This window comes from Aquarana catesbeiana, linkage group LG13 (assembly GCF_042186555.1).
Source record: "Aquarana catesbeiana isolate 2022-GZ linkage group LG13, ASM4218655v1, whole genome shotgun sequence".
NCBI lineage: Eukaryota > Metazoa > Chordata > Amphibia > Anura > Ranidae > Aquarana > Aquarana catesbeiana.
Window position 1 is genome coordinate 147,061,188 of NC_133336.1, and position 24,537 is coordinate 147,085,724.

At 42.9% G+C, this 24,537-nt stretch overlaps 1 protein-coding gene across 4 annotated transcripts in view; it reads right to left on the minus strand.

The window, feature by feature from the left end:
• NUSAP1 (nucleolar and spindle associated protein 1) overlaps positions 1-24,537 on the minus strand; it is a 609,977-nt gene that overhangs the window by 297,135 nt on the left and 288,305 nt on the right. For all 4 annotated transcript variants that reach the window (XM_073608869.1, XM_073608871.1, XM_073608868.1 and 1 more), the window contains one exon: positions 20,735-20,815. In XM_073608869.1, the coding sequence (XP_073464970.1) occupies positions 20,735-20,815 (81 nt within the window). The remainder of the gene's footprint in view (positions 1-20,734; positions 20,816-24,537) is intronic.

Here is a 24,537-nt window from a genome sequence, read left to right on the forward strand (position 1 = left end):
AAAGGACTGGAAATATTTAAGTGCCGGTTCAGATCTTTGAGATCTAGAATGGGTCTTACCTCCCCATTCGGTTTTGAAACCGTGAAAAGGTTTGAATAAAACCCTGAATCCTATTCCTCTGAGGGAACCTATGATATCACCTCCTAGGATAAGAGATGAAAGAGAGACTTTCTTTTCTCTGGATCTCTGGGAACATTTGATCTTGGAAAACGAGGAGATGGGAATTCTCAGAACTCTAGTTTGTAACCTAGAGAAATTGAGGAAGCCACCCATCTGTCTTGACATGGTTCCTGCCAGATCTTTGAAAATTGCAGAAGCCTTCCCCCCACCCGAGCAGGCGCGCGCCTTCATAAGGAGGCTTTAGCATTTTGTTTTGCGGGCTTTCTGCCCCAAGTCCTCTTTTGGCCCTGGGACTGCCCCTTAGGTCTTCCTCTTGAGCTTGATGGTGGAGGCCGTGGAGACTGCCTAGAGGCAGATGCTCCTGGCACTGGAGAAGATGCACGCTTAAAAGGAGAAATGCTTAAACTTCTTCTTTACTGGTAAAAGAAAACTTTTCCCATTAGAGATCCTTTGGATATACAGTATTTATCTAAATCGTCTCCAAATAACCGTTCACCATGAAATGGGAAACTGGCCAAGAGCTTCTTACACGGTGCTTTGGCTGGCCAACTTTTCAGCCATAGGACTCTGCGTGTATGCACTAGTCCTAGCATAAGCCGTGAGGCTTGAATAATAGAATCCTTCATAGCATCCACCGTAAAACATAGTGCATCTGATACGCCAGCCCATTGCTGGGCCTGCTGATCAGGAAGAATCTTAAGTATGTCTACAAACTGGTCCTGTATGGACTGAGATACACCAATTGCAGCAAGAACTGGCTGCGCTACTGAACTTGCCAGAGATGTTGTTCTTAACCACTTCAATACAGGGCATTTTCACCCCCTTCCTGCCCAAGCCAATTTTCAGCTTTCAGCGTTGTCGCACTTTGAACAACAATTGCGCAATCATGCAACACTGTACCCCAATAAAATTTTTATAATTTTTTCTCCACTAATAGAGCTTTCTTATGGTGGTATTTGATCACCCCTGCGTTTTTTATTTCTTGCGCTATAAACAAAACAATAGTGACAAGTTTGAAAAAAAAAAACACAATATTTTTTACTTTTTGCTATAATAAATATCCAAATTTAAAAAAAAAAAAAAAAACAAATTTTTTCCTCAGTTTAGGCCAATACGTATTCTTCTACATATTTTTTCGAAAAAATATCGCAATAAGCGTATATTTATTGGTTTGCGCAAAAGTTATAGCGTCTACAAAAAAAGGGGATAGAATTATAGCATTTTTATTTTTTTTTATTTTTTTTTTTTTACTAGTAATGGCTAGTAAATTGGGTAGCCTGAGATATGGACATTGTTCTTCCACAAAGCCAGTTCGAAACTGGGGAGTTCCCACATGTTCCTGTATGCGTCTACTAACGGATAGACTTTGGTAAAGTTTATTTCTGTTTTTATCCCTTTTTTATTTTCATAGCAAACTGACAATTTGTGTGTCTTTCTGCATTTTTTGTATCTTTTTTGGTAAATCCTTTTTCTTTGTATATCTTCTATGCACTGCCCACTTTCAGGATATTAAATGATAAAATTAATAAGTGACTTCTGTGTACTAAGCTAGGACTCATATCTCTGGAGAGGGTGTTGTATTTTAGTGCCTAAGTACTCGGTCTAAGTTACGTGCTGATCGGTATGCAATTGCACTGCGTGTTGGCAGATTGCATGCAGATTGTAAGCTAACAAATCTTCCAGACAGAGATCTGTGTGTGTGTGGTGGCTCAGCAGACCAGTCTGCGGACAAACTGTTGGGTGGTGGCAAGCTATCGTTTATTGTGTGTCTGGGGTGTGGGGACAGTGGGAAGAGTGATTAACACCGGGGTTCAAGCTTGCAGGATAGCTGGAGGAACCCTAGAAGTGTATAGTAATTGCTAGACTGCTCCCCAACCCTTAGAGTGCACCAGATTGTATGTAAGATTTGTATCTGCCTGTGTGTGGTCAGCTAGCTGGATTGGAGTGGAGTCTCCCTCTAGTGGTGGCCAAAGGTAGTGTAGGCTGTGAAAGTACCACAGCCAGTCTTACATGCTCAGTATAAGTTCCCCCCTATTCCCTTAGTTCCTCATATCCCCCAGTCACGGAACGCACGTCGCGGTTAGCTAGTCACCGTGGGCGTGCAAATTTGTGACAGGAGGGGTTATATAGGGAGTGCACTTCTTATCTTAGGGCGTGCCAGCGTCCATCACCTAGAGGTGGCCTATAACCCACATAGTAACCACTATGGCTCTGTGTCCCCTGATGTATGAAAAGAAAAAAAGTCCTGCAAGCAGCATCTTAGGGGCGGTTCAGGTATACATCGCTCCCAAACTACCTTGAAATGAATGGGCAGTGCTGCCGAAGCGCCTGAAAAGCGGTTCGGCAGCGCCGCAATACGGGCGCTTTTAACCCACTGTTAGCCCCTTCTTTGGAGTTAAAAGCTCCCCGCTCCCACCCGTAAAGCGACGCTGTAGCGCTGGTAATACGCCACTAAAACATGTGACTGCGGGGCGGTCTAGGTGTGAAGGGGCTCCTAGATTCCTACTCCACTAGTTACAATGTATCTTGTGTCCACTGTCCACTGAACCCAAACCAGGCATGCCACTGTAGGTACTCTCATGCATAGAAGATGACAGAAGGAAGAGGCTTCATGGTGCAGTACGTAAAATCTTAATTTAGTAAAAAGTATCATTGCACTTACATGTAACAATAAGAATTTTTTTTTAATTAATTATTCTCTCTTATTATATAAACAAAAATACTCAAATACAAGTAATAAAACTCACGTTGCAAAATCCACATTACATTTTTGTTTACAATAGACAATTATTCCATTTCCCCCACCCCAAACAAACCCCCCCCCCTTCTGCTTCCGCTCCCCCTCCCCTCAAACCTCCCTCAAATTCCTCCAACCCTCTGATTTTTTTAAAACTCCACCCATTTTCCCCATATGTTCCAATATGTCTCTAATGAGTCCTTGAGTCCTCTACTGTATGAATTGTTTCCTCTATGACTCTCACCATTTCCACTCTTGCTGCCCACTCCTTCATATTCGGCACTTCTTGGGTTCTCCATAGGCTCAGGATCAAACTTTTAGCTGCATTTAGGAGGTATGGGACGAAGGTATTCCTATATTGGGGCGCCGTTTTTCTCGTATCATGAAATAAACATTCCCAGGGATCATTCGGAATACGTTCTCCCAATACAATATATAATTATATATAGAATATATAATTCTACCCCAGTAAGGTTGTATCTTTGTAAATTCCCACCACAGGTGCGCAAAAGGTCCCCGGGGCATCACATCCCCTCCAGCAATTTGGGGGGCCTTCTGCCCCAAGCCTGTGAGCACCCTGAGGGGTCACGTACCATCTCTCATTTCCACCGTCCTTTTGTCACTTGACGAGAAACAAGCTATACTAAGGATTTTCCTTTTGTTCCTCATCCCTAAGAAAAACCTATCTCCCCATTTCCCTAAATGGGGGGGGGGGGGGGGAATTAAGGTTCTACCTTCCCTCCTTGACCAAAATGTTATAAAATTTTAGATATACTTTGATTTAAACTAAGAGGGGAGCAAAAAACTAACCACTTGAAGACAAAGCCCTTTCTGACACTTTTTGTTTACATGAAATTTTTTTTTGCAAGAGAATTACTTTGAACCCCCAATCATTATACATTTTATTAAAGCAAAGGCCCTACAGATTAAAAATGGTGGGTGTTGCATTTTTTTTTTTTTTTTTCACACAGTATTTTCGCAGAGATTTTTCTTGGAAAAAAAACACACTATTTCTAATTTTAACGCACTAAAACACACTATTTTGCCCAAATGCTTGATGTAATAAAAAAGATGATCTTAAAGCGAGTACATGGATGCCAAACACGACATGCAATAAAATTGCGCACAAAGGTGCAGCGGCGACAAACTACATACATTTTTAAAAGCCTTTAAAGGGCATTACAGGTTACCATTTTAGATTTACAGAGGAGGTCTACTGCTAAAATTACTGCCCTCGATCTGACCTTCGCAGTGATACCTCACATGCATGGTGCAATTGCTGTTTACATATGACGCCAGACCGACACTTGCGTTCGCCTTTGCGCGAGAGCAGGGGGGACAGGGAAGCTTTTTTATTATATTTTTAAACTGTTCCTTTCATTTTTTTTTATCATTTTTATTGTTATCTCAGGGAATGTAAATATCCCCTATGATAGCAATAGGTAGTGACAGGTACTCTTTTGACAAAATTGGGGTCTATTGGACCCTAGATCTCTCCTCTGCCCTCAAAGCATCTGACCACACCAAGATCGGTGAGATAAAATGCTTTGCCAATTTCCCAATGGGGCTGTTTATATCCGGCGAAACCGAAGTCACGAACTGCTCGTAGCTTCCGCTTTCTTAGGCCATAGAGATGATTGGAGCCGTTCTGGTCTCTGATCAGCTCTATGGTCAGCTGGCGGAACCATCGGCTGCATTCTTGGGTTCCCTGTTGGGACAGGAGAGCCAGAGAAAACCATGGAAGACGGAGGGGGGGGGGGGAGTTCCCTCCCACTGCTTATAAAAACAGTCTAGAGGCGAATTAGCCACTAGGATTGCTTTTACATGAAAGCCGACCGCTGGCTGAAAAGAATGATACCAAGATGATACCTAAACCTGCAGGCATCATTCTGGAATAACTGCTCAAAGTCCAGCAACATACCAGTACGTTGCTGGTCCTTGTTGGGCATACACTGTAATGTTCTTTTTTTCATGCAGCCTGTGGGCTGAACAAAAAAAAAAAAAGAAGAGACTGATCAGTGGGTATGCCCACCATTAGAATACCGCCCTTCATCCACCCACTTCTAATGATGGGTATACATGCACCATTATCTTTAACTGTGGTGGTGAAATCACCTCCTACAGCGTTGGAATCACTGATTTACGTATTGTGGGAGCAAACGATGTTGCTGTCAAGATAATTAAATTAGTGCTGCAGCTGAATGGCGTACCTGCTAAGCAAATGATGGTTAACAATAAAACAAATTAACTTTACAGTATAACAGTAAGAATTACCATACCTTCAAAGCAAATACAATAAAACATAGTAAAAAACAAAAAAACACTTTTTAACGCAATCTGTGCCGAAGCATGGGGGCATCCGCCTCTAATGTTAGGAGCAAATCAATCCTCCATCCCTGCCCCCATGCTTAGGCATATATGCTCTTTTTTTTTTAACTGTGGTGGTGAAATCACCTCCGACAGTGCTGGCTTTATGTATCGTGGGAGCAAACACTGTTGCTATCAAGATAAATAAACCAGTGCTGCAGCTGAATGGCGTACCTGCTAAGAAAATGATGGTCAACACTAAAACAAGCATTACAGTATAACATACTATACCTGCAAAGCAAATACAGTAAAACATAGTAAAAATAAAACAGAGAGAGAACGATAGATATAGAACAATAGTGAGCGAACAGTAGAGCAAACATAAGAGAGAGAACAATAGAGAAGAAAAATACAACCACAACTATTTTTGGCTTTATCTTTGTGTGTTATATTTTTTCTTTCCACTTTTATAAAAACTATAAAAAAAACTATAAATTGAACTGCGTTGGGAAGTTGAGCCAGAGCACCGTCTGCAAACAGAAGGGCTCTGATGATCTCTTCCTGGAATTTAACCAGCTGCCGACCGCCTAACGCAGATATACTGCGTCAGAATGGCACGGGCAGGCAAAATCACGTACCTGGTACGTGATTGCCTGCCGCGGGCGGGGGGTCCGTTCGGACCCCCCCCCGGTGCCCGAGGCGGTCAGCTTCTGACTGGGAGTGATCAGAGGTGAGGGGCAGACCATCCATTCGAGGCCCCCACCTCACGATCGCTCCCAGCCAATGAGAATCTTCCCCTGCCTCTGTATAGTACACAGAGACAGAGGAAGTGATGTCATCTCTCCTCGACTCGGTATTTTCCGTTTCGGTGCCGAGGAGAGAAGACATCTGAGTGATGGTAAAACACAACACATCACAGTAGAACATGCCAGGCATACTTTACACCCCCCTAATCACCCCTCCCCCCCGTCATACTGACACCAAGCAGTTTTTTTTTTTTTTTCTGATTACTGCATTGGTGTCAGTTTGTGACAGTTAGTATGGTACTGCAGTTAGTGTTAGCCCCTTTAGGTCTAGGGTACCCCCCTACCCCCCCCTAATAAAGTTTTAACCCCTTGATCACCCCCCGTCGCCAGTGTCGCTAAGCGATCATTTTTCTGATCGCTGTATTAGTGTCACTGGTGACGCTAGTTAGGGAGGTAAATATTTAGGTTCGCCGTCAGCGTTTTATAGCGACAGGGACCCCCATATACTACCTAATAAATGTTTTAACCCCTTGATTGCCCCCTAGTTAACCCTTTCACCAGTGATCACCGTATAACTGTTACGGGTGCCGCTGGTTAGTTCGTTTATTTTGTATAGTGTCAGGGCACCCGCCGTTTACTACCGAATAAAGGTTTAGCCCCCTGATCGCCCGGCGGTCATATGCGTCGCCCTAGGCAGCCGTACACCTCCCTTAGTGGTATAGCATCTGAACGGATCAATATCTGATCCGATCAGATCTATACTAGCGTCCCCAGCAGTTTAGGGTTCCCAAAAACGCAGTTAGCAGGATCAGCCCAGATACCTGCTAGCACCTGCGTTTTGCCCCTCCGCCCGGCCCACCCCAGCCCTGTATCGATCGGTCACTGACATTTACAAAACACTAAACGCATAACTGCAGCATTCGCAGAGTCAGGCCTGATCCCTGCGATCGCTAACAGTTTTTTTGGTAGCGTTTTAGTGAAGTGGCAAGTGCCAGCGGCCTAGTACACCCCGGTCGTAGTCAAATCAACACTGCAGTAACACTTGGTGACGTGGTGAGTCCCATAAGTGCAGTTCAAGCTGGTGAGGTGGCAAGCACAAGTAGTGTCCCGCTGCCACCAAGAAGAAGACAAACACAGGCCCGTCGTGCCCATAATACCCTTCCTGCTGCATTCGCCAATCCTAATTGGGAACCCACCACTTCTGCAGCACCCGTACTTCCCCCATTCACATCCCCAACCAAATGCAGTCGGCTGCATGAGAGGCATTTTCTTTATGTCCTCCCGAGTACCCCTACCCGACAAAAAAGATGTCATGTCTGCAGCAAGCGCGGATATAGGCAGGACACCCGCTATTATTGTCCCTCCTGTCCTGACAATCCTGGTCTTTGCATTGGTGAATGTTTTGAACGCTACCATGCACTAGTTATTAGCGTAGGGTACAGCACTGCACAGACTAGGCACACTTTCACAGGGTCTCCCAAGATGCCATCGCCTTTTGAGAGACCTGAACCTGGAACCGGTTACAGTTATAAAAGTTAAAAAAAAAAAAAAAGGTGTAAAAAAAAAAAAATATATATATTATATATTATATATATATATATATATATATATATATATTATATATTATATATTATATATAATATATATATATATATATATATATATATATATATATATATATATATAATAAAAAAATAAAAAATAGTTGTAGTTTCATTGTTCTCTCTCTCTCTATTCTCTCTCTATTGTTCTGCTCTTTTTTACTGTATTCTATTCTGCAATGTTTTATTGTTGTTATGTTTTATCATGTTTTCTTTTCAGGTATGCAATTTTTTATACTTTACCGTTTACTGTGTTTTATTGTTAACCATTTTTTTGTTTTCAGGTATGCCATTCACGACTGAGTGGTTATACCAGAATGATTTCTGCAGGTTTAGGTATCATCTTGGTATCATTCTTTTCAGCCAGCGGTCGGCTTTCATGTAAAAGCAATCCTAGCGGCTAATTGGCCTCTAGACTACTTTTACAAGCAGTGGGAGGGAATATCGCCCCCCCCCCCCCCCCCCCCGTCTTCCATGTTTTTCTTTGGCTCTCCTGTCCCAACAGGGAACCTGAGAATGCAGCCGGTGATTCGGCCAGCTGACCATAGAGCTGATCAGAGGCCAGAATGGCTCCAATCATCTCTATGGCCTAAGAAACCAGAAGCTACGAGCATTTCATGACTTAGATTTCGCCGGATGTAAACAGCGCCATTGGGAAAGCATTTTATCACACCGATCTTGGTGTGGTCAGATGCTTTGAGGGCAGAGGAGAGATCTAGGGTCTAATAGACCCCATTTTTTAAAAAAAGGAGTACCTGTCACTACCTATTGCTATCATAGGGGATATTTACATTCCCTGAGATAACAATAAAAATGATAAAAAAAAAAAAAAAAAAGAAAGGAACAGTTTAAAAATAAGATAAAAAAGAAGAAAAAATAATAAAGAAAAAAAAAAAAAAAAAAGCACCCCTGTCCCCCCCTGCTCTCGCGCAAAAGCGACCGCAAGCGTTGGTCTGGCGTCAAATGTAAACAGCAATTGCACCATGAGGTATCACCGCGAAGGTCAGATCAAGGGCAGTAATTTTAGCAGTAGACCTCCTCTGTAAATCTAAAGTGGTAACCTGTAAAGGCTTTTAAAAATGTATGTAGATTGTCGCCATTGCACGTTTGTGCGCAATTTTAAAGCATGTCATGTTTGGTATCCATGTACTCGGCCTAAGATCATCTTTTTTATTTCATCAAACATTTGGGCAATATAGTGTGTTTTAGTGCATTAAAATTAAAAAAGTGTGTTTTTTTTCCCCCCAAAAATGCGTTTGAAAAATCGCTGCGCAAATACTGTGTGGGAAAAAAAATGAAACACCCACCATTTTAATCTGTAGGGCCTTTGCTTTAAAAAAAAATATATAATGTTTGGGGGTTCAAAGTAATTTTCTTGCAAAAAAAAAATATTTTTTCATGTAAACAAATAGTGTCAGAAAGGGCTTTGTCTTCAAGTGGTTAGAAGAGTAAGTTATGTGTGACATAAGCTTCTAAATGTTGTGCATAAAATGCCAGGACAGTTCAACCCCCCCCCCCCCCAAATGACCCCATTTTGGAAAGTAGACACCCCAAGCTATTTGCTGAGAGGTATAGTGAGTATTTTGCAGACCTCACTTTTTGTCACAAAGTTTTGAAAATTGAAAAAAGAAAAAAAAAAGTTTTTTCTTGTCTTTCTTCATTTTCAAAAACAAATGAGAGCTGCAAAATACTCACCATGCCTCTCAGCAAATAGCTTGGGGTGTCTACTTTCCAAAACGGGGTCATTTGGGGGGGGGGGGGGGGATTTGTGCCATCTGGGCATTCCATGGCCTCCGAAACTGCGATAGGCAGTGAGGAGTGAAAAAAAATTTACGCCCTTAGAAATCCTGAAGGCGGTGATTGGTTTTCGGGGCCCCGTACGCGGCTAGGCTCCCAAAAAGTCCCACACATGTGGTATCCCCATACTCAGAAGTAGCTAAATGTATTTTGGGGTGCAATTCCACATATGCCCATGGCCTGTGTGAGCAATATATCATTTAGTGACAACTTTTTGTAAATTTTTTTTTTTTGGTCATTATTCAATCACTTGGGACAAAAAAAAATAATATTCAATGGGCTCAACATGCCTCTCAGCAATTTCCTTGGGGTGTCTACTTTCCAAAATGGGGTCATTTGGGGGGGGGGTTTGTACTGCCCTGCCATTTTAGCACCTCAAGAAATGACATAGGCAGTCAAACTAAAAGCTGTGTAAATTCCAGAAAATGTACCCTAGTTTGTAGACGCTATAACTTTTGCACAAACCAATAAATATACGCTTATTGACATTTTTATACCAAAGACGTGGCCGAATACATTTTGGCCTAAATGTATGATTAAAATTGAGTTTATTGGATTTTTTTTATAACAAAAAGTAGAAAACATCATTTTTTTTCAAAATTTTCGGTCTTTTTCCGTTTATAGCGCAAAAAATAAAAACCGCAGAGGTGATCAAATACCATCAAAAGAAAGCTCTATTTGTGGGAAGAAAAGGATGCAAATTTTGTTTGGGTACAGCATTGCATTTGGCGACGCAGTGCCAAATTGTAAAAAGTGCTCTGGTCAGGAAGGGGGTAAATCCTTCCGGGGCTGAAGTGGTTAAGGATCGATCCAGTCCGTCCTGAAGCTATGTATAGCACAAAAGCATTCAGCAAAGCCAATTGAAATAAATAGATACTTTTTTGTACCAGCGTCTGGCCTTACAGGCAGTTAGGTAAGGCGCCAACAACTGGTCGTTGAGGTCCACCCCTCCCATGTTAAGGTTATATTCGTGGACACAGAGGGGTTTCTCCACAACACCAGTCGCTGTAGGAATTTGGACAATCGTGTCTGCGTGAAGGGAGGACAGAATGAAAACATTCTTATTATACCTCCACTTCACAGCGAGCAAATTATTACATCTCAAGCAGGCTCTCTCCCCCAGCCTAAGATGGAAATCTACCAGCCGCTGGGGTAAGCCCCGGCGATTAAATCGCACGGTACCACATGCGCCAATTTAATGATCAAACAAGTGATTAAAAAGTGGCACGCTAGTGTAATAATTGTCCACATACAAATGGTACCCCTTTCCGAATAAGGGTGACACCAAGTCCCACACAATCTTACCAGCGCTCCCCATGTAGTCTGGGCAGTTCACCAGCTCTACGTAACTATCTCTTCCCTTGTAAACCATAAAACAATATGTATAGTCTGTGGCCCTGTCACAGAGCTTTACATCTTGCCCCGTATCTGGCATGCTTGCTGGCAAGATACTGTTGGAATGACAAGCGGCCAGAAAACTTAATCAGGGACTCATCAACGCAGACAACTTGATGGGGAGTAAACAAGGCTGCAAAACGTTGAAGTGGTTTACGAGGGGCCGAATTTTATAGAGCCGATCAAATTCAGGGTCACCCCGAGGACGACAGAGTTCATTATTGTTGAAATGCATGAACCGCAAGATCTGCTCATATCGTGTCCTGGTCATGGGGGTAGAGAACATGGGCGTATAGTGAATTGGGTCAGTGGACCAATATGACCACAACTCACTCTTTTTAGTTACGCCCTTGAGGAGGGATAGGCCCAGGAAGGTCTTAAATTCGGAGACCGTAATTGGTCTCCAATCTCTGACAAGTGTCAGCTGGGGATTAGCGGCGATGAATTGACCAGCATATAAATTGCTTTGGTTCACAATAGATCTATAGAGATCTTCGGTGAAAAACAGCGAATGAAAATCAAGTGACGTAAAATCAACTGTTTCCACCTGAATTCTGGGTTGGCCAGTGAATGGGTGGGAAGTACGGGGTTCCCAATTAGAATTGGCGAATGAAGCAGGAAGGGCACTATGGGCTTGATGGGCCTGTCTTTGTCTTTTCCTTGGTGGCAGTGGGACACTACTCAGGCTTGCCACCTCGCCAGCTTGAACTGCACTTATGGGACTTGCCACGTCACCAAGTGTTACTGCAGTGCTGGATGTATGACCAGGAGGTACTAGGCTGCTGGTGCTTACCAGCTCACCAGAAGGAATAGCGGCGCTAGTACTGGCTCTTTGCTCCATACGAGAGCCCTGCGGTTCTTGCACTTCAACAACACCAGATCGGGGGTCTGGTACGCCTGACCTTGGCAGGGACCAGAACTCCATCCTCTGATCTGTTCAGGGTGCCGCTGCTGTCTACAGGTTCGTATTCTGAGCCAGAATCTGACAGATGAGTGACTTCCTCTTCGCTATCGGTCATGCTCAGAAACGTGTAGTCCTCTTCACTACTGTACCTTCAATTTGACATTTTAGTCTCTAAATTTACTGATACAGTAGTGAGACTCGCAGGTAAAAAAGCTCCTGACTGTTAGCGACTGATTCAAACGCTACAAAAAAAAGCTGTTAGCGTTCGCAGGGATCAGGCCTGACTCTGCAGTTATGTGTGTTGTGTTTTGTAAGTGACAGTGATCGATTGATAGTGCACTTGGGTGGCCTGGGCTGTGCGGAGGGGCTAACACAGGTGCTAGCAGGTATCTGGGCTGATCCCGCTAACACTGCATTTTTGGGAACCCTAAACTGTTGGGGACGCTGATCAGATCATAGATCTGATCAGATATTGATCCGTTCAGACACTATACTACTAAGGGAGGCGTATGGTGCGCGCGTGGGTGTTAGCGGTACTGGCACTGATCTGACGCTGCCTGACGCAGACCCTGATGCTAAAACCTAACTTTGATCATCCACCAGGTGATAAGGGGGTTAAACCTTTATTGGGTAAAATACGGTGGGTGCCCCGACATTATAAGAAAAAAATCTAGCTAGGTAACTGCGTCACCCGTGACACTTATACTGTGACCACAGGTGACAGGGGGTAATCAAGGGGTTAAACCATTATTGGGGGGTTAGGGGGGGCCCCTAGACCTATCTGAGCCAAATACTAATTACCCTAACACTGATTAGTGTCATTATGACACAAGTACAGCGATCAAATCTGAACGCTGCATTGGGTGACAGTGACAGGTGGTGAAGGGGTTAACTGGGGGGGGGGGTGATCGGGGGATGAATTGTGTGCCTATGTGACCTGGTGTCAGTGTAGTGTTGTGCAACTCACTTTTAGATGCTAACTAGATGAAATGCTGTGAGCCACAATGATCTTGTGCCTTACTTAAACTACCCCCAGCTGCATGCGCTAATCACGCTTCATATAACGTGCAGAAAATCAATTTACAAAATATGCGCTGCGCTTAAGTGATCCAAAAATTAATCAACTATGTGCACAATTCTAAAACAGCTTTCAATGTAAATACACTGGATGTTTGTTGCGGTATGCTATGTTCGGGCAGCGCTGGTGTAAAGTCCGTGTTAGTCTCTCTGTCCTGGCCCCTCCCCTACGCGTCTTCGACACAGGGATCACGTGTCTTCATCCCCCTGACGCACCAGTGCCATGTGAGTACCCCGGTGTGGGGAGCGTTTTCTTTTAAAAAACTGTTTTTGACTATATTACACTATATAGTTTCTTTTTTATTCATGTATATGGAGCCACATTGTTTCCAGCTGGAGGAGTGCATCAGATACTGTGACTGAGCCCGGGGGTGGCTGCAAAGCGTGGTTTGACTCAGGGTAGCAGCTGCGTCACACGCTCTGAGGTGAGCACATTAGCTTAAGGGGGCCACGGAGGTGTACCGGAGCATGTTTTACAGCACGCAGGATGTGTTCGGCATGACGATTGATTGATGTCACAGCTGGATCCCACTTGCACGCACTGATTTGTTATCACTGTTGGACATTATTCGCACGCACTATTTAAAGTGCCAAAAAAGAACTTTTTTCACTTGTTTTAATTTATTTATTTGGTATGCAGGATACTTTATATTGAGCACTAAGCACTTGGTTTATATATCAAGGCACTATTTATGGTGTAATAAGCACTTATTTTCTTATACACTTGATTGTTTATTTAATATTGTTTTTTATATTAATTTCACTTCATATTTGGTATTTAATATTATTGCATTATTTAGCACGAAGTTGGATAATATTGTTATGCACATAGTTGATTCATTTTTGGATCACTTAAGCGCAGCGCATATTTTGTAAATTCACTTTTAGATGCTCTCTCCTCTCGGTCTGGAACGGAAAAGACTGACACGAGGAGAGATTACATCACTTCCCCTGTCAGTGTTTACACTTATACAACAGGGGAAAGATCTCATTCGTCAGGACAGATTTCATTGGCCTGGGCTTAGAGCTTGATCAGTTCCTGATCGACTTTGATCGTCTTGGCCAGCATAACATGACAGCGATTCGCCTGCCTGTGCCATTCTGCTGCAGTTAAACTGCGGCGGATGGTCAGCAAGTGGTTAAAGTAAATTGTGCCCAAAATACACATTAGTGGCGAATTATAATCCCAATGGTGCACTCTCCCCAACCTATCCCAAATCTTAAAAGTATTTCTTGCAAGAGGGTTTGTGCTAGTGGTTAGATCCCGGTATTGCCGTGGTATCCAAACCATCTTTCGTAAAACCACCTTACTTTGTGTTATCTCTATATTTACCCAGCTTTTCCCATCCTTATATATGGATCCACTCTGCGATCCGCGAGACAGAAATTGCCTGATAGTATTTCTCAAAATCCGGTGCTGCTAGTCCCCCTGCCCTTTTCCCCTTCACCAATGTTGCGTATGCGATCCTAGGGCGTTTATGTGCCCATAAATATTTTAGTATCATTGATCTTAATTTCCGGAAATATCCCTGAGGTACAGCTATTGGAATCATTTGAAAGATGTAAATCATCCTGGGTAAGATATTAACTTTTAAGGCATTAATTCTACCTATCCATGAAAGAGGCTTATATCTCAAATTATTTAAATGTTCTTTAACCTGATTAAGCGCTGGTATATAGTAATTGGCCTCGAACATAGTCCCCAGAGATGCAGTCAATTTTATTCCCAAGTACCCCAGCCCCTCCTTACACCATGCAAAAGGGACTTTAGGTTGAATTGCCAGTTGTTCCTCCCTTGGAGTGGTAATATTCAGAATCTCGGATTTAGACATATGTATTTTAAAATTGGACAATTTTCCATATCTACTCTGTTCCGCTAATATAATTGGAATTGTTATCCTGGGGTTGGAGACATAAAAAAGCAAATCATCCACGTAAGCAGCTACTCTATAATCCAGTTCCCCCACTCTCACCCCTCTAATGTCCATGATTTTTACGGATTGAAGGTAACAGAGTGCCAAAACAAACAGCATTGGAGAGAGGGGGCACCCCTGCCTTGTCCCGTTGAATAGTTCAAAGGAAGAAGATAACTTTCCATTTATTCTAATTTTAGCTGTTGGATGATGGTAGAAAGCAAATATCCATTTCATCATCCTCACCCCCATACCCAGATATCTTAAGGTTCCAAGCATAAACCCCCAGTCTACCCGGTCAAAAGGCCTTTTCGGCATCTATCGACAGATATGCAACTGGGGCCTCCCCCTTTTTTACCTCATGGATCAGAAACATTGACTTAGGGCAGTTATCCCTTCCCCCTCTCCCGGTTACAAATCCTACCTGATCGTTATGTATCCATAATAATAATAATAATATCCATAATAATCGTTATGTATCCATAATAACGGTTTTAATCTTTCTGCTATTATTTTAGCAAAAATCTTTATGTCTGTATTTAACAGGGATATTGGCCTATAACTAGCTGGGACTGCTGGATCCTTCCACGCTTTTGGAATAAGAGTTATATAGGCCAATAATGATTCCTCCCGCAGAGTCTCTCCTTCTGCTAAAGTATTTAAATGTTCACATAATTTAGGGATCAAAAATGTTCGAAATCTTTTATAGTACAAGTACCCGTCAGTGCCCGGGCTCTTTCCCAGGGCCATATTCTTTATTGCTCTTGCCACCTCTTCCTGGGTAATCGGAGCTTAAAGTTGTTCAAGCTCCTTCTTAGGCATCATGGGAAGGTCTAGGCCCCGCAGGTACTTGTAAACTTCTGCATCTTGTTTCTCTCCATCTTCCCCTCTGATTCACATTATATAACACGCTATAGTATGCATGGAACACCTTCGCTATTTCAGGAGACAAATATACAATCTCCCCCTTATCGTTCTTGAGTTTAGGGATGAAGGATAAACTTTTTTTTTTTCCCCTTTACTACTCTGGCCAGCCATTTCCCTGCATTATTACCCCATTGATACCTCTCTTTATCTACTATATGGAAAGCATTTTTTTTTTTTTATCCTGTTCTAGCAGTTGTAATTCCTCTTTTTTTACTATTAATTCTTGTCTCTCTGGAATGCCTTGGGGTCTTGTCATTTGTTCTAAATCATATCTCTCTCTATATAAAAGTACTAAGTTTCTCTCCCCTCTCTTCTTCCCTGCTCCAACCCCTATCAATACTCCCCTTATGGCTTTATGCGCTTCCCACAAAGTTGACCGGGGATTTTCTGATGCGTCGTTAACAGCAAAGACATTTTCCAGCTCTTGCTTCATCTTCTTAATTGTCGCCGCATCCTGAATAAGAGAATTATTTAGTCTCCAGTTCCTTCCCCCACCTTAAGATCTCATAATATTTCTAACTGAATCACTACTGGGGCATGATCAGAGAGAGTTATTGCTTTAATCTCCATGTTTTTAAGAGCTGTATAAGGACATAGTTGAACCTTGAAAATGACCCATGGACTGGGGAATAAAAAGTATAGTCCCTTTTCCCTGGGTGCCTGACCCTCCATGCATCTACCAGCTGGTAATCTAACAACATATTTTTACCCATCTTTTGTCTTTCAGGTGTATAACAAGAGGGACCCCCCGTGGTATCTACCCAAGGGTCTATATTCAGGTTTAAATCTCCTGCTATTATAAGTTTGCCTTCCTTATATTCCTTATATACCTCTAGTTTTTTCAAGACTTTCTTTAAAAATGTATCTGGCTCCTTATTTGGTGAGTGTTTGCCAGCTTACATTCCATTTTACACAGTCTCCCTTTTATAAAAATGAACCTACCCTCAGGGTCTGCCAGCTGCTCCTTTACAACAAATACCGGTTTCTTATCAAAACCTATGGTCACCCCCCAGGAGTAGCTGGAAACTGAGTCTCCATAAAACCACACAGAGAACAAATGCGACGACAATCTATGCCCAGAGCCATGTGAAATTTGTGCTTCTTGGAGGCAGACCACGTTTGCCCCAATAAAGTGCAACTCTTTATTTATTTATTTTGTATCCTTTACTTGGAGTGTTCAGTCCTCTTACATCACATGTAACTAATACGGCTACAACAAATCAAGTATCACATGTAACTAAATTTATTGTAGTTATAGCTCATTATAAAGAGCAGCTGGCAGGCCGAGGAAGGTACGGGAGTGAAGGGAGAGGAGAAGAGAGAAAAAAACACCCCCAGAACAATCCATCCCAATCCCCACCCACCCACCCCTTAACATATATGTTCAATGTATGGTTTCGACGGCATCTATCCAGATATCGTCCAGTTCCCATACCTCCTGGGTGGTGCTTACTCTTGACCTTACTGACCCCTCTACTAGCCCTCCACCCCCCCCCCCCCCCCCCACACACACACACACACACACTTCTATTTCTCTCTAATCATTTTCTTACTTACACCTTAGTGTTCCTTGTTTTTAAGCCTCTCTAAAAATACATGCTCCAATATACCCTGCGTCCTCCGCTACTACCTTCTCCCTCCCTACCCCTCTTCTCTCACTGTGGGTCCACTGCATATTACTTGGAGCCAATATTGTTCTGTCAGAGGCTTAACATCTTAGTGTTCCTTGTTTTTAAGCCTCTCTAAAAATACATGCTCCAATATACCCTGCGTCCTCCGCTACTACCTTCTCCCTCCCTACCCCTCTTCTCTCACTGCGGGTCCACTGCATATTACTTGGAGCCAATATTGTCTCAGTATTTTTTTCCCATCCCGTTAAAGGGGGCGGTATAAGATCCAGTTTACTACAAAAGTCCTGGAGATTCTCAGGGAATCTAAGTACTGTGTTTCCACCGTCCATCTTCCCTTAAGACACGCTGGAAATCCCCACTGATATGACACATTCAGTGTCTTCATTTGTTCTGTCAGAGGCTTAAGTCGTCTTCTTCTTGCGAGAGTCTGATGATCCAAAACTATTTGCAGCTCAGTTCCTTCATATAGGATTCCTGCCAGCTTCCGTGAGCCTTCCACAATTTTAGATTTCTCTTCAGCATAGTGGAGCCTAGCGATTACATCTCTTGGATTGTCATCCGCTTGGACTTGGTGTCTCACAATCCTATGTACCCTATTTTCAATATTTCTGTTTCTTTCCCCAGCATGGGGTTAAACAGTTCCTGCATCACCTTTGTTATTTCTTCATTTTTAAATTTCTCTGATAATCCTCTTATCCGTAGATTTTATCATCGGCTTCGATTTTCTTGGTCTTCCATTTTATACAAGAGCGAACTATTTGTTCTTTGAAGAGCCTTCATCTGTTCATTCATTTCCTCCAGCCTTTGATTATATATATCCATTCTTACCTCCATTTCTTCTACTCGGCCTAAAACCTGCCCAATATCTGCTCTAAATACCAACGCCTGGGGTCCGTGCCTGGGTCCCAGTCTGCACCACCTCCGCTCCAGGAGCAAAAATAACCTCCTCAGCTCCATGCTCCCGTGGAGCCTTAGGAGATCCCAAGCTCCCGTCCAAGCCTCAGCAAGGAGGGAGAGCCAGGAAGACCGCAACAAGCGTGCGCAGCCTGTGCACGCCGCAAGCCCATGGACAGCAGGACGAATCCCAGGATCCCCAGCAGCAGAGCGACAATCGGGAGGGCCCCGTGGCAGCTGGTGATACACAAGGCCAAACCAGATGTCAGGGTGCCGAGATGCCAAGGTTAAAGCCGAGGATGCTCGCGCTGACAAGAATGATCTAAGCAAAGCAAACATATGTTCCACACAATCGCAGACCTTGCCTGCAGGCTGGTGCATAGTGACATCACACAAATCGTCTCCACCCGATGCACTTCCCTGTAAGAGGCATCGACTGGGTACGGAGGCTCAATAATAAGGGGCATCCCCGAAGCTACAGCGAGCTCGGACCTGCTACAGTTAGCACTTTAGCATCCTCCTGTACTGGGACCCTTGGCTGAAATAGAGACTGACAGGGATCACAGAATGATGGGATCTTAGAGATGAAACCCCAGAAGCACCCAGAGATGTGCTCTGCCACATTCACTCCTACCACCAGAAGGAAGAAATCCAGAGAAAAGCCTGGGCAAAGAGGTCTGTGGATTTTGATGAGGCCACAATCACTTTTTCCCCAGACCTGCCTAGGCACATCCTCTACACGAGACGCCAAATGAAGCCTCTACTGCAATGTATTCAGACGGCAGGTGCCTCCAACACGTGGGGCCATCCTTCCCACCTTCAGGTTAAGAGATATTCCTCCTACAAAACCAGCATCAGGCCTCATGGTTTTTCTAACTGCAGAGCATGTGGAGATACCTGATTGGATAAGGCCAAGCACAAGAGCCAATGGCGAATAAACTAACATGTTTGGCTAAGTACAGACCCTCAGGGACTTTCATGTGCTTTTCCCCTTGGCTAGCCATATCTTCTTCACAATTCGGACTCAAACTCTAATAGGCGAGAACTGCATTTCGTGGACATTGCTCCCTACCACTGCCTGCCTGAGTTATCCGATGCCTTATAATAGGAAATAGGATCTCAGGTATCACAACGAGATTTTGCGCCTACTACTCTCATGCAAAAAATGCATCAACACACATATGGGGCGATTTGTTCAAAGCGGAGTGTGCAAAATCTGATGCATCTGTGCATTATAGCCAAGCTTGTTCAGTTAAGCTTTTACCTGGAAGCTGAATGGTTTCTATGATGAGCTGCACCAGATTTTGCACTCTGCAGTTTTAGTAAATGAATCCCATACTGTCCTGGTATTTTGCAAGTGTCGGAAAAAAAACAAAAAACAGCCTTGGAATGCATTGAAAACGCATGAAAAATGCATGTGAAAGCATACGCAGAAACACCTCCAAAGTGCCAAAATTGTGGTCATTTACTCCTTGAGCTTCTTCTGGGTGCCTGGTTTTCAATATTTGGCCATTAGGAAATGGGGTAATCCTCCATATGCGCAAGGGAGTCAGTCATTCCAGCAGAGCTGGAGTATGTTGGAAATGCATGCCGAGTTGCACATTTGATGTGAAGTTTCATGCCATCTGACTTCCATCTCCAGTAGCAGTTGCCAGGGCAAGATAGCCCCATCCTGGAACCAGATCTCTGTGCAGGACAGACAGGGGAGCAGCAACTTCTGTGTGGGCTTGCACAGCACACAAATTCAATGCACCATCACAGCCCTGGGGAAGACCAACTACTTTCAAAGCCTGTCCTTGTTATTACCTGGCTGACCTGCACCTTTGGCCCAGAGAGGATTCCATAAGAATTGTATTGAAAGGCCCTGGCTGGGTGTATAGCCTCAAGCACTGCTGACCTTCCAGGCTTTTTTTTTTTTCTACCATATACAAGTGGTGATGTCCTAGTCAAGATTTCATAATTTTGGTGCTGGATGGTGACTTTATTCAACTACCTTGATATTCTGGTCATATATGAGGAGGACTTTACTTGTACATATATTTTTTATATATACCTTTTTTCATTTTTTTATTCACAATTCATGAATTCGCAGTTTTACATTTTTGTTTCCACTAGAATATATCTTTTGCGATTATTGATGTACTATACTGTCATGTTGTATTCAAAGTATGCATAGCGTGACTTTGTAGGGTCTGAATATGTTAGGACTGTGTATACAGTATGTTTTACAGTAGAGTTGCAGCTTAGATTATTGTTTTTACTATTCACATTTGATTTCACCGTTTCTAAGCACATATTTTTCTCTTTTCTATAGATTGTTATGCATTATCATGTGCCATATTAGAGAAATATACTGTATGCATGGTCACTTTGTATATATAGTCTTTCAGCACCTCTCTGTAGAGACTGCCTCGCTGATTCACATAGGAACACGTTTAAGCATTTTTGGGTTTGAAAATGTTGATGTTATGTATTTTAGGCCACAAAGTTGAAAATTTTTGAATGTGGAGGGAATAGAGTTGTTACTTATAGCGTGAAATAGCTGTTTTCCTGCAATCCCTATTTTTTCTTTTTTTAGAAAGTTCTCTTGGTTTAAGGGTTGCTGTTTCACAGTTTGCAATTGTGAAGATCTACTGCTGGTTATGCATAAATATTTTATCTGGTTGTTATCCTGTACACACTTACTTGGTGTTAAAGATTTGGATCCAGACTTCGATAAACGACCAGAGTGCCCTGGTATTTTTGCAGCTGGTGATGGGTTTCCAGCTGTAAGAAAAAAAAAAATAATAAGTTACATTTAGTTACATAAGAAAAAAAAAGCCCACCTAGTTGAACCAATAGAAAAGGAAAATGGAATATAAAAATAGAAAATCTTCATATATATAGAATCCTATATCCACAGTTGATAGGGAGGAAGGCAATAAAAGAAAAAGTCCTATAAAGCATGGTCCAATTTGCTGCAGGCAAAAATACTTTTTTTTTCTAATCCATCAGAAGGTAATTGTATTTTTCCTGGATCAACAATCTCTGGTGTTATTACCAATAAGGCCTCATGCACGCTGAACATTTCTAACACTGCTGTTCAGGGCATCTGGCATTTGTTTTTTCTGCCTCTATACACCCCTGCATGTTAGAGCCCATGCACACATACACTTTCAGAGGCAGAAACAAACTCACTGCCAGCGCATGTAGGAGCAGCAGTGTACTGGCAGAAAAAAAAAGCTTGACGTGTATAAACTTTATTATTCTGCCAATGAAATAGATTAAGGCCTTGATGTACGTAAAGTACGTTTCTAGATGCGTTTACAAACATCAAAACATTTTTTCTGCCAAAACTTTGCTGCCAGGAAGAAATGCGTCTAGGAAAAATGGGCAAATGCCCTGTGTATACAAGACCTAAAAGGTTAATATGCAGTTATATTTTGTGAATTTAAGACAATATCCAGATATTTTTTTAAAACCATCCACTGAGCTAGCCAGAACTAATTCCTGAGGGAGTCTAATCCACATTTTTAAAGCTTACTGTGAAGAAGCCTTTCTGTATGTGGAGGTTAAAATTAAATCTCTTTTCCTCCAGAGATAAAGAGCCACCTTGTCCTTCTAAATGATGTTAAATTCTATGCCAAGTTCAGTACATGAACCTCTAAAGGGATTTTTAAGGCAATGGAAAACTAGATTTGAATAAAATTCTGTTTTATTAATTATCGATCTGAATAGATACAAAAGTACAAAAATTACAAAAGTTACAAAAAAATTGGACTATCAAGGTCCAAAAAATAATAACACAAAATGAACAAAAAATAGAAAACAGCATACCATATTACAAATGATTAAAAATGCATTCACTAATGAAAGGAGAATTGTGGAAGACAGTGATACATCACACTACACGATGCAGTCACCACAGACAGAAAACCGCGGCGTCGAGTAGTGAAATTCCAACGCGTTTCAACATGCTTAGTTCAAATATAGTCTTCTTCAAGGAAATGCATCACAGTCTAATGCCCCGTACACACGGTCGGACTTTGTTCGGACATTCCGACAACAAAATCCTAGGATTTTTTCTGACGGATGTTGGCTCAAACTTGTTTTGCCTACACACGGTTGCACAAAGTTGTCGGAATTTCCGATCGACAACCACGCGGTCACGTACACCACGTACGACGAGACTAGAAAAGGCCGGTTCAGAACCAAGCGCGGCACCCTTTGGGCTCCTTTTGCTAATCTCGTGTTAGTAAAAGTTTGGTGAGAGACGATTCGCGCTTTTTCAGACTCGTGGCTTTCAGATCGTTTTCTGCCGTTCAGTTTGTGCTTGTGGGTTTGTATCTGCTCTTCAGTGCGTGCAGTCAGTTCGTATCAGAGTTTTCTGTGTGATCTTGCCTGCTCGTTGCTGTTTTTCAGGTCGCTCTTCACAGGCCTTGCTGTTCTTCAGTGCGTTCTGTTACTTTGTTCTGAGCAGCCGACCGTTTTCTAGCCATGTTTCGTATGCGTACTCCTCGTAGAGTTCGTGCTGTGCGGGGGCTTGGTGTTGGGGTCCTGACCTTGACACAAGTCCAGTCCATGAACAGGGTGAGGAGGAGTTCATGGACCAAGAATTGGTTGCTTCAGCGTGACCAGTTCTGTCATATGCCTTTGCTCCGTGAGATCCGTGAGAATAATCCTGATGATTTCAGGAACTTTCTCAGGATGACGGACCCCGTATTTCACCGTTTGTTGGCTTCGCTGACCCCCTATATCAGCAGGCAGGATACCTGCATGAGGCAAGCCATCACTCCAGAGCAGAGGTTGGTCGCTACCTTGCGGTATTTGGCCACAGGGAGAAGCCTGCAGGACCTCAAGTTCTCGACAGGCATCTCCCCCCAGGCTCTGGGGATCATTATCCCAGAGACCTGTTCTGCCATCATCCAGGTCCTGCAGAAGGAGTATATGAAGGTAAGATTTTTATTCTTTTATATTAATTTTATTGTATTGAATGTTTGCTAATATATTGTATTTCTTTCCTCATTCCCTAATTACCATGATTGTAATATGCTGTGAATGTCCCCTTTGTCCTCATGCATGCTGGATTTTTTAATGTAATTATTATTTTATGTCCTTCATACATATTTGCCCTTCAATAACCTCTCCAGCATGGTGTCTCCTGCCCTATATTCACCTCATGTAGTCACTTAACAATGTATTTTATCAGCTCCATAGTAGTGCTTTACCCCAAACACCCCCTAAAATGTTTGGAAATGTTATTTTTGATTTAAATTCAGGCAGAGTGCCAGAGGCTTTTTTTTGTGGTGTCCCCAAATTTTTTGTAACCCTCCCTCCCCCCAACTGCTAAGTCAGCTGATCACAATTCTCTATCCTCAATCATCTATCTGCTGACTTTGCCAAACCCATACACACTATACCCACCTCTTTAGTGCTCAGATTTATGGATGAATTCCCCAAAGCATGTAGTGCAAGGGCCTGCCTGTATACTTTCCAATGGTACTGTTTAAAGTTTTTGTATCCTATTATTATCTTGATAGGTAATAGCAGAATGTTCAAATGTGCTCAAATGTGTACAGTGTATTTATATCTTTGTATTATGACACTTCTTACCTGTCCAGTGGTCTGCCAATAGTGCAACTAAGGAGGGGCTGTTCCAAGTAATACCCTGTATTTAGGCATTCATCTCTAAATGAAGTGAGAAGGGTTACCTGTTCAAGAGTTCCCCCCCCTATAATGTTAGAAATGGCCCATGAGAGGGGGGGAGGGGGAATATGATAGGTGTACCTTATACTTTGTTGTTGTTAAATTCCCCTTAGTAAATGCTATCTGGAGGTTGCCCCATAATGTTTGTGTCTAATCTGCTTGCCATGTATCTGTGAAAAAATATTAATGTTTATTGTTTTTTCCTCAACAGTTTCCTTCCACGCCACAGGAATGGCAGACTGTGGCCTCCCACTTTGCCCAGCGGTGGGACTTTCCTAACTGCGGAGGGGCAATTGATGGGAAACACGTCCACATCGTCCCACCACCCAACTCGGGGTCGTACTATTATAATTACAAGGGGTTTAATAGTATAGTGATGTTGGCGGTGGTGTCGGCTAATTACGAGTTCTTGTATGTGGACGTGGGGAAGAATGGCCGGATGTCCGATGGTGGAGTGATCGCCCAGACGGAGTTCTACAGGCGTCTCCAGAATGGCAGCTTGGACTTGCCACCTCCAGAGGACAATGTTGAAGGTTCTCCCATTTGTGTTCGTTGCTGATGAAGCATTTGCGCTGGGGGACCACCTGATGCGGCCATTCCCGATGAGGACCCTCACCCCGGAACAGAGGGTTTTTAATTACCGGCTGGCCAGAGCCCGAAGAGTGGTGGAGAACACATTTGGAATCCTGGCCAGCCGGTTCCGATTATTTCCGACACCCATCCATATGGCGGAGTATAAACTGAACCATATAATACTTGCCTGCTGTGTTCTCCATAATTTTTTAAGAAAACATTCAGCCAAC